Genomic DNA, 15,362 nt, shown 5'->3' with positions numbered 1-15,362 from the left:
TAGTACTTTAATTTCTGTTTTCACAGGAAATTGCTGGGAAGAATAAAACAATCACTGTTGTGGAAAAAATGAGTAGACAGCCTAGCCTGGCAGTCTTTTCCTAACATAGCTACAGTGGTGAATTAATTCCTCTAGTTCCCTAAACCTATGCAGTGTTTTTTCTTTTCCTGATTGTGGCTAGTTTTTTTCATGATCATGATTAGTATTTGTCCTGGAGAATGGCATCTGTTAGTTTCTCTCATTATAGCTTTATTCCAGACATGGTGGAGGATATACTTCCCTATGTAAAGAAAGATTTCTGATGCTGACATGCAATGACGAGTAGCAGCAGGGTAAAACTAGATTTGTGAGTAGTTAGTAAATAGGATGGTTTCGTTTCACTGATCTTCATTACTGGTTAATTGCTTTGCAGTTGCTGAGTCCTGGAGAGTTGTGAGCATATTCCCATACCATGCATGTTTCACAAATCAATATTCAGACCAGATGGAAATAAAGAACAGTCATTTTGTGTGTTTCTCAAAAAAAAAAAAAATAATATTGAAGTATTGGAGAACATTTATTTAAACTGTGGAATTCATTGCCATGGGAGGTTGTGAATGCTGAAGCTGTACCTGCACTGCTAAGGCAACCTTGTTTTATTAGTCCCTGAGGGAGAGGGGTTACAGGCCTGGGTCTTTCAGTGACGTATGTCACTACCATGTCCTTATGGGATGGATGCCAGTCATGCTGCAAAAGCAGAAACTGTCCTGATGTCTAAGTTGCTTAGTAATGAACTGGGATGCCCCACAGAAAATCTGTGAGAGAAACAGATCATTGACTACATTGTATAAAACATCTGATTTGTCCCCAGTGGCTTAATTGATAGAGGAAAAGATACATTCCTCAATGAACTAAAGACAGGAAAAATATAAATTATATGTGCAGAGTACAGTGACCATTTTCTCTGACCCTCCCTGTGATCTAATAAGGTTTTGAGAAGACATACATGCAGGGAAGCTAGGAAGCAGTGAATATTAGGGCTTGATATTTAATCCAAACAAAGCACTTTTCAACAAAATATACTGAAGAAAGTCCCATTGCTTTAGGAAGGGATCTAAAACTCTCCTGTTTATTTTGCAGAGGCCAGCCAGCCTCCAGTAGCCACCAGTAACATTCCTTCTCCACCAGCGAGCCAAGAAATGTCTCTGGGACAGGTTGGATCCATTTGTATTTGAAAACATATGAGAATAGTGCTCAAGCTAAATGGAGAAAACAAAAATATTTCATAATGGGTCCCCCTGGCTCTTTTTTTTTTTTTTTTTGTTAGCTTTTGCAATTCTCTTTCACCACTGAAACAGATTAATTTTGTCAGAGGTTTCCCTTACAAGATGTCCCCTCCAATGTGTTCTGTGACTTTTCTTGCTTCCTCTTTAGAAATAGCTGCCATTCCCTGAGAAGATTTCTACTCTGGGTGTCTAAACCTGTCAAAAATGAACTCATCTGGGGGTGTAAGATCTGGGAGTTGCTATGTTCTTCTCTCCAGACACAGTGTGACTTTGTTGTTGTATATTAAAAACAGCAGCTGTTGTTGGAGGTGAGGGTTCTGGAAATGAAAAGCATAATGTCCTAATTACCTATGGCAGGGAAAACATCTGTGTGGGAAAACTAATGAAATTAATTCCAGAGCTTAGCAACTGAATACATTAATTGACATTAATTAATGCTAAATTACAAACCTCTGCCAACGGAGTCACATGAAATGTCCGTGAGAATGAAATGGAAAATATCCTTGAGTTAATGTGAACACAGAAAATTTTCCCTTAGGAAAAAAAGTGAGAACCAGGCACTGCAAGAAGCCTGCTATTCCTTCTTTCTGTCTCCTGTAGCAAAAGGAGCTTTTCCTGTAGTGCACATCTCAGTGTTTGGCTGTTGGGAGATTACCTTAAGCAATTTCTGTGCTCTGCCCTTTAGTAGTTATTACTGGCATTTTAGAATTGAAGCCATGGAGAATTGCACTGTAAAAGTTCACAGGAATTGCCTTAGTAAATCTTCATCAATGATACAATCACTGCTGCACAGACTCCTGTGATCACAGCAGAAATAGGGATAGTCCCCATTCCTCCATTAAAGCAAGATCCAAAAACCTCAGTCTACTCTAATGGATGGCAACTTGGCCTGCTCTTAAAAATCTCTTGTGGAGGAGATTCCTTAATCCCCCAGACTTTTTAACAGCTCAGGGGGCAGCAGGACCCACTCAGGAGCTTTGTTGGGGCAGAGTGAGAGACCCTCCAGGGCTTCTGTGTCCGGCTCTGGAGCCTCGGCACAGCAGGGCTGGGACCTGCTGGAGCAAGGCCAGAGGAGGCCACGAGGATGCTCACAGGGATGAAGCCATCTCCCTGGGAAGATGGGATTGCTCAGCTTGGAGAAGAGCATGTCCAAGGAGACCTTGTTTGCTCCCACTTTCCTGGATGCAGGGGAGCAGAGGGCTGAGTGGCTCTGAAAGGAACTTTCCTGAGCTCACAGGAACCAGCAGGCTGGGAATTGTGAGTTCCCTGCCCTCTCGTGGCTAATGTGGAAAAACTCACATCCTTCTGAAGGGAGATGCATTTCGATCATGCTGCTCAGGCTGTGTTCATGAATGCTTTGCAGTGAGCTGCGATAGTGTTAAAATGTTATAAACAGCAGCGACTAATAATACTTAGCACTTTATATACTCCAAGAACCCTGCTAGTGCTGGAGAAAAGTCATCCCTCATCGAGCTTTCCTGAAGGTTCGTTACCCTGCATATCTGTTTCAAGCAGAAGTCAACACCCCTTAGAAGCAAGGAGAGAAATGTCAAATTATAGATTTGCATTAAAACCAAGATTAAATACATGATGGTAAAATTCCAGCCATTTCAGTGTAAAATCATATTTCTCTGATCTGAAGCTGGTAATTATATCAAACAAGGGGCTGTGTCTATCCAAAGAAAATGATTAGAAGTACTTCTAACATTAAATAGAATGTAGTGCTTCTATCATGTAAGTACTAATGTTAAAAAGCCAAAATTATTCCTTGTGTGGCTCGGGTTTGTCATAAAACACAGTGCAAATTCTTAATGAATTTGGAAGAATCCAAACAGATTACTGAGAATCTGGTTCTGTATTCTAGGATAAATTGTCCCCATGAAGAAATTCAAATTGATTTTCTTTGTGACAGATTATGAGATGAGCACCTTGCAGTGCTTCAGAATAGGAGGTGAGGACATCCCACGTAGTGACAGTGGATGAGATGGCTGGCATGGCTGTGAGGTAAAGGGCTGTATTTAGGCCATTTAATTTGCAACTGCTAAGACTTCTAGTTACAAGAGAGTGTGGAATGATTGCCCAGGTCTGCCAGAGTGCAGCTACCTATGCAGTCAACAGAGAAGTAGGTAAAGCCCCTGAACAGGAGTTGGTCTGAGATACTTTCCAAGTTGATCTGAATAACTTTACACTCTGTTACTCTGCAGAGTGTAAAAGCTGTAGGAAATACAGAGGTGCATCATAGAAGGTTCTCCCTTGGTAAAAATATATAGCTTTGACATCTGATCTATGGCTGAATGAAAGAAATAATGGGAGATAGAGGTAAAGAAGGAAGGCTGTTAAAGGAAGAAAGTAATCAAGGGTGGATTTACAAAGGATGTAGGGGAAAGAAGGGTTGTGTGGTGTTGAATGGATGGTGTCAATTCACTTCACATGAATCTGAGAAGCAAAAGTGCCACCTCAGCAAACAGGTTTATGACAGTAGGAAGAATCTGCACTCAGGATCTCATGTGTATTGTTTTTGTTCTTTTCCTTTCAGATGCCCAATACATCACCTGCAAGATGCAGAACTGCAGTGAAGCCACTCGCAGCAAACCCTTTCCAGGCTACATTGACCATAACTCCCTGATCGTCCAGGGTGATTATGTCTTTGTCCAGGTGCAGAACACCCTCCTCTCTTATTTAGTCTATTACTTTATATTATATTATTCTGTCTTCTATTATTTTTTCTTGCATTCCTTTGCATGTGTGTGCATGTGTGTTAGTTTGCAACTGCTCAGACAACACTGGATCTATAAAGGTCCTGAGTGGGTTGTAGCAGTTTGTTACAATGCTAACTGTGTTCCTTTAAACTCTAGTTTCTTGTTGCTGTAGGGCCATAGAGTTCCTGCTTGAAGTATGTTCTCTGTGTGCTGGAGTGCTCTGTGCCACTCCTTACCATCTCATCAGCACTCTGGGATTACTGCTTTAACCCCCAGCTGGAAGTGGTGTCATTCATCTGCTATGACAAGGGAGTAGACCAAAGCTTTTTTGAGTATAAGAAGGAAATAAGAAAGAAGGGAGGGAGTCAGGGAAAGCACCAAAGGAGTAATCAGGCTTTATTGTTATGCCTCAGTTGTGATTACAGTGAAATGGCAGAAGATGGGATGTACTCAGCCAGGCTGTGTTCCAGGTGAGAGCTGGTGAATAGATTTGAACCACTGTGGCTTTCATTAGACTGCTGCCAGTCTCCATTTAATGTCAGCTGAAGAGGAGAAAAATGACAACAGAATTGTAGGGAACATGGAGGTGAACTGGAGATCATTAGCCCTAAACTGGGCATTCATACAGTTTATATTTTACCATGCTTGTGAGTGGAGGGAAGAGAGAGGATTTATGTTTTACATTGGGTTAGCTGATTGCTAATTGGCTTCCATTAATGAACTCAGTCTTAAACACCAGTCTAAATAATCCACAAATAAATCTGGCATGTATGCTTTAGAACAGCTTTTGTGCCTAGTGTGTCTGAGCAGAAGGGAAATGTTTCTGTGGCAGGGAAAACAGGGCCGTGCGTCGCTGTTCAGCCACACGCTCTCATTCCAGAGTGGCTCTGTGTCTGGGCTCCTCTGACACAGGGGCTGGCGTGTTTCTCTTCAGCCATCCTGGCTGATGCTGCGTCTGGTGTTATCCCTTCTGCTCTTCAGAGGAGGAATGACCCTGTGCCAAGCTGTGGAAGCTTGGAGGAATAGATGAACACTCTCCTTTCTAGCCTTCTCTTCTTTCCTTGATCTCCATCTGGCTTTTCTGCAACTAAGCCATTTGGAATTAATTAGTAGGCTTAAAAGCACTAAGATAAAGGAATAAACGAAACTTGTTTTATTTACAAACTCACAGTAGTCTCTCATTAAAAATATTTCTGGCCTTCATTCCCCTAACTTTTGCCCAGTTCCCTTAAAAAAAAAAAGTTGAAGAGTTTTAGAGTGAGAAATAGTGCTTATTTTACTTAATCTGGTATGAATCTGGCCTCTGTGTATCTTGCATTTTAAACTACTGCAGTGCATTTTAAAATACTTACTACTAAAGAAAAGTCTTGATAAGCTCAGGTATCAAGCAATTAAAGCAAAGTTCTGCACAGAGAATCCCTTGGAATATTTGTTCTTCAGTATCTTTCATCCAAGGATTTCAAAGTACTTTACAAACATTGATTATACTTCAGCAGCACTGGAAGCCAGAAAAAATTGACAGCTTTTTTCTTTCTTTTTCCCTCCTTTAATAGGTGGTAGAAAATGATACCTCACCTTGCTCTAACCCAGCATTTTCAAGGTCTGCCGTCAGTATTTATGCAGTTAAATATATGGCCAGATTCACAGAAATACCAAATTGACTGAGCTTCTCCAGCCCTCCATACCTGTGAATATTTAGCTGATCTCATAGCAGATACCTATGATGGCTTGTCCAGGGCCACAGAGGAATCAAAGCTGGAAGCAGAAATAAAAACCAAGCCTCATGTCTGCCAATGTGCTGGTCTAATCAACACCCTACAGACAGCAAAGAACAGAGTGTTCTGGTGAGGCACAGGAGAGCTGTGGTATCAGGAGGTGACATAATGGCCCAGCTGAAGTCAAGACTTCACTATTCACAAGTTTTCACACGAGATTCTAGCCTTTGTCTCTCTTTGCTGAAAATGGGATTTCTCTTGTTTTCTTTTTCAGCCACTGTCAGTTGGATCAATGTTTATTCCTCAGCTGTAACAGTGCTGCAGTTTAAGCTATTGCCACCACACTGTGGTATTTCTCTTAACAGCTTTTGTTTGATATTCTTTCTGGTAATAAAAAAAAAATTATGATAACTTTTCTGCTTCTCTTGCAGCTGACATCAGGAGGAAGACCACATTATTACGTTTCTTATAGGAGGAGCCCATTTGCACAAATGAAGCTGCCAAAGTACTCCTTGCCCAAGGTAGGTTGCTGCTGCTAGAACCCCCATATGAGCCTACAGATATTTGGGTTGCATAGATCTTGAGTCCAACACAAGTAACTGCAAGATGACATGCAGTGAATGAAAACAGTATTCTTCCTGAACAGAACTTTTATGAGCAAGAAAGGACTAATAGTGCTAAGCAAAATTCAGCACTTTGGCTAGTCAAGGACATGAGCATGAAGTGTAGACAGATACCACAGCCCATGAAAATTACCATTTCTTTATGCTTAATGAATTAAGTTTTGGAGGGGATTCTCTTTTTTTTTTTTTTTTTTTTTGTCTCAGAATTCCCCTCTTCTTGCTGTCTTGTGTGGTTGCATTTTGTGCTTTGCCTCATTAGTAGATTTTAATGGGAACCAAGCAGAAAGATGTCTCTGTGTGCCTGCTCTGTCTCTGGCCTAATTAACAATGGTGAATTAGCACTGGAGATTGAAAAGATATTTCTGCCTTCTGAAGCTGAATATTTTGAAAGACCTATATAAAATGTTAGCTTCATTTTGAAGAAATTGCCAATTTGCAGCTGGTATCCTAATAGGTTCTTAACAAAGACAGAGGACTTATTTTTGGCCTTTTCATTCTTGATATAGTCTGTCTAAATGAGATTTAAGCTGAAAGCTAGAAAATTATTTTATGGATTCTATATGAGGTTTAACAACAGAAGACAAATACATTTCCAGAAACTAAGCAGGAATTGTCAAAAGAAAAAAAAAAAAAAGAAAAAGAAAGTGCAAGGTCAGATTTTGTAGGTGGACATGTTCAAAGGGATAACTTGGCTAATTTCACGACTGTCTTTGATTCCTCCACCCAACAGACCTGTTTATAGTGGATTGACTGGGTAACCTTCATATAAACAGACTGCAGCTCAAACCCAGCCTTTTGGTGCCTCACCTTCCCTACGCTGCTGTTGGAGCCTTTACTCCTGTTCACAGGACTGGAACCCAGCTTGCAGGATAGTGAGAAACACACCAGAAACCATGAGGCCTTAGCTCTGGCACAGAAGACCTGTGGTCTGCCTCAAAATTTTCAGTCACATTTTAAAATAGGTTGCTTTGAAACATCCTGCCCAAGCAAGAGAAATTACTTTGCAAATTCATATCAGATTTCAATAGGTATTATTTGAAAGAGCTCTTAGCAATCCAGTTGCATTTTAGCATGGTTATTGTAAAAGCCAAATAAAAATTGTTATCTACAGCCAATTCGGAACATCTGTAGAGACACTGTTTGCTTTAAACTTATTGTGTCCTTTAGCCCACACTTATTTTTTGTCCACCTTCTCAAAGAAATCGCTGGAAATCCAGGGAAAACGCACTAGAGTTAAATTACAATGTGTTCCAGAGAACAGGAATTGGAGCAATATATTCATGTTATTTGACCCAAAGAACGATGCTTTGTCACAATTCAGAATATCTTCAAAGTCTGAAGAGCTGCATATGGCTTGGAAGGAGCTGCAGTGGAACTGTGGCTGTCTAGGAGGCTGCCATCAAAGCAAAACAGGCACTTCTATGAAAAATGCACAGAGAGTTATATTATTCAAGAAACTGGAACATACAGCTTCTTTTATGCCCAAATTCTCTTTCATCTCCTTTAGCTAAGAAAGAGGGGCCAAATATGGTAAACAGTACTAAGTGACTTCTGGAATTGAAGATGGAAATATCAAGCTTTTTGTCTCTGCATGTCACTCTTCCTGAACTGGAGGCAGGCAGCCTTGGCAGGTGATGCTGCTGCTCAGGCAGGATAGCCTACAGCAAATCAAACTAAAATATTATTCTTGTTGACATTAACAGCCTTGTAGCTACTTTGATTAAAAGCCTAAATAAACTTAAAACTCTGTTCCATTCAGGCAAATGCCTGCATATGTGCATACTGGTTGTGTTAAGCCTGTAAATAGTTTTTACTGAGACCTCTTAATTGTTGCAATGATGTTGACCTGTGGGTTGATGCTGCTTGTTCTGTACCACAGCACCACAGTATGGGCTGTGTCACACACCAGTGTCACTCACGTTAATCACACAGGGCGCATTTACTCCAGTTTAGACCAATGCACTGGGCAGACATTTGAGAATACTGAAGCACTTCAAGCAAGTTCTCTTTTAAAAACACCTGTCTTAACTGGTATTGGGTTGAATAGTGATGGGATGGGTGCATCTGGTACCTCTGTTTTAAATTCATCACCCGCTTTCAACCTCAGGATGTACATCCTGATGGAAGAAGCAATAACAAAAATAAATACATAAGAATACACACATATAATACAGATCTTAAAAGAGCTGATAGCCCCAGTAATTTCACAGAAGGCAAAGGCAGGAACCAGCATCTTCACAGACATTTCACAGAACATTCTAAGTTGGAAGGATCATCAAGTCTTAAGTAAAGGGCCCATATGCGGATTGATCCCACAACCTTGTTGTTATTGGACCCATGCTCTGCCCAATTGAGCTGGCAGAATAAAACTGACATTACACATCCCTACTACTTACTTTGCCAGGAAAAAAGTTCCCTGACCAAATACAAAAGGGCCAATTGTTCAGTAATTCAGAAAGCCTCGCCTTTTAGTGATTTGAAGAGACACCTGATCAAACCCATGTACAGCATCAAGTTACTTTTGTCTTAGAAAAGGCAAAAGGGACAGATAGTAGAACTGCGTATTAATGCACTTCCAGTATGTTCTGGAACAGAGAGAAAAAAGCTCAGGCTCTAAGTAGACAAATGCAAGGGGAGCCACTAAAGGGGATGATGACTGAGACAGGTGCCTTGCTTCACATTCCTGTCCTCTTCCATCTCTGTAAGGAGCTTCTGCTATGTATGTCAAGATGAAGGCTGTGTTTTTTGTATTATTCCTTCACCCCAAGAAATGAGTCCCCACCCTGAAAAAAAAAATACATAATATGATATTCTGATTAATTTTAATTTTCCCAGTGTGGAAATGAAGAAATTCCATATGCTGGTCCAAGATCTGTTTGATGCCCATATACTAATCCTTTTCTATCAAAGCTGTGCATCATTGCTGCATCTATTGGACAAGGCCATACTAAGAGGAATAGTTAATTTATCCCCAAAGGCACCCAGCTGGAATATTATCTTTTTTGAATTTCTGCATTATGTATATTATGCCAATTCCATCTCAATCTCTGCTTCCCTAGGCTTAAATTTCTTCAGCCTTACTGGAATCTTCTTTAGACTTCCATCTTACAGCATTCTCTGATCAAATGCAGGAAGCATCTAGTGAATAAATTAACTCATTTCCTTCTTCAGCATTTGTGAAATTGCCTTTAGTTTCCTCTGGTGTTGATCAAAATATCTTTTTAGTCCTCTCCCCCAGTTTTTACAGAACTATTGAATGAAATGGTAAGGTAATGAAAAAGTACATTCACCAGGCAAAGCAAGTTTTACTTTCTGTCTGTGTTTGAATGGAGAGGCCTGCCCATGTGTGCCCATATGCAGAAATTAAAACTTGAGATTAGAGCTGTGCTGGCCAGTGTTGCCTGGAGCACACTGGGAACACCTGCTGATGTGGATCTACCAGCGGATTGAGCCAGGGTGACAGTCTGAAAAGAGGAGCCACAGATGAACAGCTGTGGCTGTAACTCCTGCTGGCACAGCTGGAGCTGAGAGAGGATGTCTGTTCACCCCCAAAATTAGTAGGACTCTGTGGGACTTATATTACTTTTCCTATTGCCTCGGGAATTAAGCCAATCTGTTCCTTCACAAAATGAGCCCATCTTCTGGGACATTGAATTCTCCAATGCAAAGAAAGTAAATCAAGTGCATATGCATCCACTCTGTATTCAAATCCAGATCTGGATGAGCAAGTAACTGTTCCGAATCTTAACTCCATGGTGAATCCACTTTCATATTTATAGATCAAATTTCTTCATTATATTACTTTTTTATTTTTACATTACAAGACTTCATCTGGAAGTATTAATCCTCCCTAAAAAGCCACCAGACACTGAATTTTCAAAGGCTATTATTAGCAGAAGGGAGAAGTAGCATCTGCTACCAAAGAGTATATTTTCTGATAAAGTTCTCAGTTTTGCATATAGAAAGTCCTGGCTGAGATTCATGGAAGCAGAATAAATTTGGGATATCTGCCCAAAGCAGACTGAACAGCTGAGTCTTCTGGGAATCACCTGGTGCTAAGAAATCTCCAGGAAAGGAGGTAGGAAATTTCTTTTCCTACCTTCACAGATTTTTATATAACCAAAGAACTCAGGGTGTCTGTGCTTGGGCAGATAGAGCCTGGGAATTTCATTATAGTAATCTCTCTCTTGGTGGCTTTTTCCATGGTAATGGAAAATAAAATAAAATGGGTAATAATTTCTCCAGGCATTGAAAGATGAGATCAGGTTCAATAGTTCCTGTTTTTTCTTCACTTATGCAATCTTATCATCATTGCTTCCTGCCTGCTGTAACACAGAGAAGAAACAGACTAAAACAAAACCTCACTCATAATGCTAACTATATATCTGTTCTTTATATCTAGTGAGGATTAGGGTTGATTTTCTGTTTTATTTCTTGGGGTGTGCTATTGAGTATAGTGGTCCAGGGCCTTGGCTCCAGCCACATTGCCATTAGAAACGGTAGATAACAGCAGATGTTCCCTCATTAGTTCCTACTTGTATCAGGTCCTGAGCATATTTGGCTTCTGAATGCTGGGCAAGAAGCAGATGTTTCTGATAGTGGTCTTTTTTTCCTTTTTCTTTTTTTTTTTTTTTCCTTTTAATTCCTACATTTTTAACATCTGTGATTCCATAGTCATGAGTGGAATCACTCAGATGCTAAATGGAGGAAAAAAAAAAAAAAGCAAACCCAAAAATAAACAACCCTCCCTATTCACCAGACAAAATATTCATTAAAATGAAGGTGTTGGTAAGGGGAGTGAAAGTGCTGCTGTATAATGCTGTAATGCCAAGTAAATGTTCAATTAATACCTCATCAGTTAATTACTACTTTGAAAATTGGCAGAAAAGAGCTGGTGTAAAATATTAGTGGATGGAATTACTTGCTTGCAGTGGCTGTGGACCATAAAATAGTAAAATGCCACAGTATTGTCTACTGAGTTCCCGATTAAACTCCAGCCTAAATATATCCCTTGCTTCTCCCCAGTTACTTTGGTGCCATTGGAATTGGCAGCACAGAGTCCCCCTGGGTAACCTGCCTCTTTTCTTTCCCCAGGACATGCATGTTATCAGTACAGATGAGAATCAGGTGTTTGCAGCTGTTCAGGAGTGGAACCAGAACGACACGTACAATCTGTACATCTCCGACACCCGAGGGGTCTACTTCACCCTGGCCTTGGAAAATGTCAAGAGTAGTCAAGGGCTGGAGGGGAATGTGATGATTGACCTCTATGAGGTATGTCATAACTCCAGACATCTCACTGCTATCTCAGGAGCTCACATGATGCCAGTTTCCTCCTTGCACATCAGTCTCATAAAATGCATGTGAACAGCAAAACAAACAAATGGCTAAACACAGAGTTTGACCCTTCCTAGATTTACTGCTGTATTCACCAGTAGGTTCTCAGGTGAGGAACAGCTCATGGCTCTTTGATGTGTAGGAAATATTTCATTCAGTTGCTAGAGGAGCTGTGTCTGTCAGCCAAAATCCTGCTTGGACCCATGTTGGCTCTATGGCTCTGAAAGCTTCCAAAAGGCTCAACAGTATCATTATTCATTTTTTGCTGTATTTCTGGCAATCTAATCTCTTGTTTTAGAAGAGACTGCAGTTTTCAGCTGTCCTTGTCACCTTTTTCAGCTTCGACTATTCTGGGAATCTAAGTGGTTACAGATATGCCCTCTTGGGCTATCCCATATGCATGGAGACTCTCATACCTCATTTCAATGCCCTCTTTACCCTGAGCCTTTTTCTGAACGAGTGTGCTCTATAGCTCAGGGTAAAAAGGCCAATTTGCATTGTCTTCTATGACAATGATCCTAAGAGTAGGACTTCTAATATGCCCTTGTCCATCTCTTGCTCTCCTGCCTGTTTTCCCTCTGGAGACAAGCACTCAGCTGAGGAGAAATTCAATCCTCAGCTGCTATTCTGAGGGTCAGGTTCTGTTTTCAGGTCTCCTTCAGGGCATTTTCTGACCATTTAGAATAAAGGTCATAAAGTAGATCTGAGTGCCTTTGAGGATGATGATGCTTCCTGTATTTCCCCATCACTGTCTCAATATTAGCTCTGCTCTGTAGTTTTCCTTCAGCTGCCCTCTGCTTGGAAATCACCTTGAATTGTCCAGAGATCTCAAGAGTTATACATCAGTGCATATGGACTGGAGGAGGATGGGCACTGCCATTTCAGTCATTTGGACATTTTTTACCATTAATCTCTCTGCAGTGCTGGCAGCCCATGGAAAAACTGTTGCCTCTTATTACTGTCAGCTGGGGAAGCAGATTTGCTGCATTATGTAAAGGTGTCCTACATCCCAGGGGGTAAAGAAAATCTTTTGTTTTGTTTTATTCATCTGACACCACACAGCAACCTGGATTGAAATTGATGGAATCAGACTTACAGCATCATATTTCCTGATTGTCTAGATAGAAAGAATATTGGCTGACATGGGACCTGGCACAAACCTTCCTTTCAGTTTGATGTTCTTGCTGGGAGAGAACAGAGCCAGCCAGCATGGTTCTCTGAGTCAGATTGTTATAGTGATCTTGGGGAAAATGGAGAGGAAGGCAAGAGAAGGAGAAAAATCCATAGAGAAGTTAAAAGTAAGTGTAAAGATTGCCAGACGAGTCCTTCTCTGGTGGCAGCACTATATTTTAAAAAGCATCATCATTAGGGGAGATGTCAGAGAAAGGTCTGTTTAATGTGCAGGTGTCTGTGTGCATGTTTGTCAGGTGTTAGAAGTAAGCTCTTCTGCATTGCAGTGGGCATGTTTGTATGTGTAATTCCTAAATTGATTCTAAATCAAGGATAAATCTGATCAATGCTGCTGAGCAGGGAATTGCTGGGTACAAAGAAAAAATAAAAAATTTTTCATGGCGTCTCCTTAAGTTCACAAAAAGTCTGTCCTAGTGACCACCTCCTAAACTGAGGGAAGAGCTAAATCACTGAGCACTGTGTCTGAGTGCCCTTTCTAGTTCCTGTGTCTGCCCAGGCTCTGTTGGAATGGTCCACAGCAAGGCAGTCCTGCCTGTGACAATCCCTGGTGAGGTGATAGCAGACTGTGAGGAGGTGTGTCTATAGCTATGGTATATGTGCCTGCCACTCTGGAACTTACTTTTTTCTAGCAGTATGTATGTTGGCTGAGAAGTATGTTTGATGAATGAAGGTAGTGATGGGCAGTGATAAATGTCTTAAGAATTGTGTGCTCAAGTGTCTTGTATGGGTCTTTCTGTAGCTGTAGAGCAGCATTAGTATCTGCACACAAAGCATTCAGGGTGGTGAGGATTCTACAATTCCTGTGGGGGAGCTGATGGAGTGCTTTCCTCTCTGGCCACTAGCAGTTATGCACTGGCTTGCCTGGGTCTTTCTCTGCAATGACTCTGTGAGCAGCAGCAGAACAGCTCCCTGTATGTGTCAGGGTTGTGTGTATGTGCAATTGGTCCATCTCTTCCTCCTGAGAGTAAAAGAGCATGTGTGTGCAGTCTTATTTTAAGATAAAGCTGTCCAAGACTGACAGAATAACTTTGCTTTCTCAGGAAAGGATTCTGAGTCCCAGCCCATGACTAGAATCATAAAAATAAAAAAAAAAAAATCAGGATTTCAGAACACTTTTATTGCTTAATATATAAAGTGCTCTTTAATCATTTATAGCCAGTGTTTCACAGGGACTATATAATAGAACAATTTTGGGACAGCAACAAAGCAAGGTACTACTGCAACTATAGGCTCTAGCCTCTGGTAGTAAAGGCAGAACTATGTTATTTTTCCATCCCTGTCTATTCATGCAATGTCACTGTGAGACCAGAGTACCCTTGTCTTTTCAGGGTGCCTTTCTGCTATAACAAAGAAATCCTGAATACTTAGTTGGGTGGGATCAAACAATCCAGCTGAGAAATTGAAAAGGTTGTATTTTTTGTGCTTATATCAACAATGAATTAGGTAACTATTTAATTTAAAGACTATTGCCCTTTATAGCAAGCAATGTCAAAATCTTTATGAACTTCAAATGAAATTCAGGAAGGTGCTATTTGAATGACTAAGTACAACACTGCACTGTACCAAAGCACTGTACGCAAGTAGTTCACAGCACAGGATTTAAAGTGCAATAAGGTCCTGTTCATTGGTAGCTGTAGCATCCAAATCCAGCCACATAATTAAATGGGTTGAGCTGGAAAAAGCCCTGAATCTTCTGTGTAACTGTTTGCTATGCCATGTCATTTAATCTCTGTGAATAAAAACTCTTGATGAATGATTCTGTCTGCTAATTCTACATCATAAGCCGAGGTGAGGTGGATGATTGAACAGGCTTGCTGGAAACCAAAAAGTTTCTCACTTTCCCCCTCCTTTTCCTGATTTCACTTCCCGTTTTATTGTGGCACTCAGGTTGCAGAATGACAGCCTAACAAATTCATTTGCAAGCTGCAGCAGCTATTGGGCTATTGATTTTCAGTGTGCTGAGAAGATGGGAACATTCTGCAGTGTGAGTTGTGGTTTGAGGTTGATTCTTTTTTTCTCTTCACTAAGATACTTTTAGGCTTGGTTCCAGTGTGAATCTGTTAGCGTCATGTCTTTGCAAAATTCTCCTGCAGGTCTGTGGATTTAAACTGTTGGGTAAAGCACCAGGAAAAAATAAAAGGATGAAGACCTCATTGCCAGCTCTATAGGTAGCATTCTGTATGGCCTTGCTTGAGTCACCAGTGCTTTGGTTTCTTCAAAATACAAAACTGTAACAAAAATACTTCTGTGCCCCAAGTTATCCTGTTAAAACACTGATAATTATTGTTTTGAAACACATTGAGATCCTTAGATTAAAGGTCTGAAGAAGGCTGGATAAGAATAGAAACACTGAATTGCAAGTTTATGTGTGTGTGTTGTTTTCTTCACAAGGCCAAAATGGCTGCTGTTTCCTGCTGCTGCTGTGCAAGACAAAAATAATTGCCTGTACATGTTTCATCTTTCAGGGGGAAGGATGCCTACACAGTTGAGAGGTTGTCACTTTACAGATAATGCTACTGACATCTTGCCATG

General features: G+C 40.7%; 1 protein-coding gene across 4 annotated transcripts in view; it reads left to right on the top strand.

Annotated features, from left to right (window-relative positions):
- Nucleotides 1-15,362, top strand: part of LOC110473608 (VPS10 domain-containing receptor SorCS1) — a 258,920-nt gene that overhangs the window by 185,164 nt on the left and 58,394 nt on the right. For all 4 annotated transcript variants that reach the window (XM_031505274.3, XM_085582756.1, XM_085582759.1 and 1 more), the window contains exons 7-9: nt 3,802-3,920; nt 6,111-6,200; nt 11,397-11,576. In XM_031505274.3, coding sequence (XP_031361134.3) covers nt 3,802-3,920; nt 6,111-6,200; nt 11,397-11,576 — 389 coding nt within the window. The remainder of the gene's footprint in view (nt 1-3,801; nt 3,921-6,110; nt 6,201-11,396; nt 11,577-15,362) is intronic.

Source organism: Lonchura striata, chromosome 6 (genome assembly GCF_050655825.1).
Source record: "Lonchura striata isolate lonStrDom1 chromosome 6, ASM5065582v1, whole genome shotgun sequence".
NCBI lineage: Eukaryota > Metazoa > Chordata > Aves > Passeriformes > Estrildidae > Lonchura > Lonchura striata.
The sequence above is the reverse complement of the archived record's forward strand: the minus strand, read 5'-3'. Positions and strand labels throughout refer to the sequence as shown.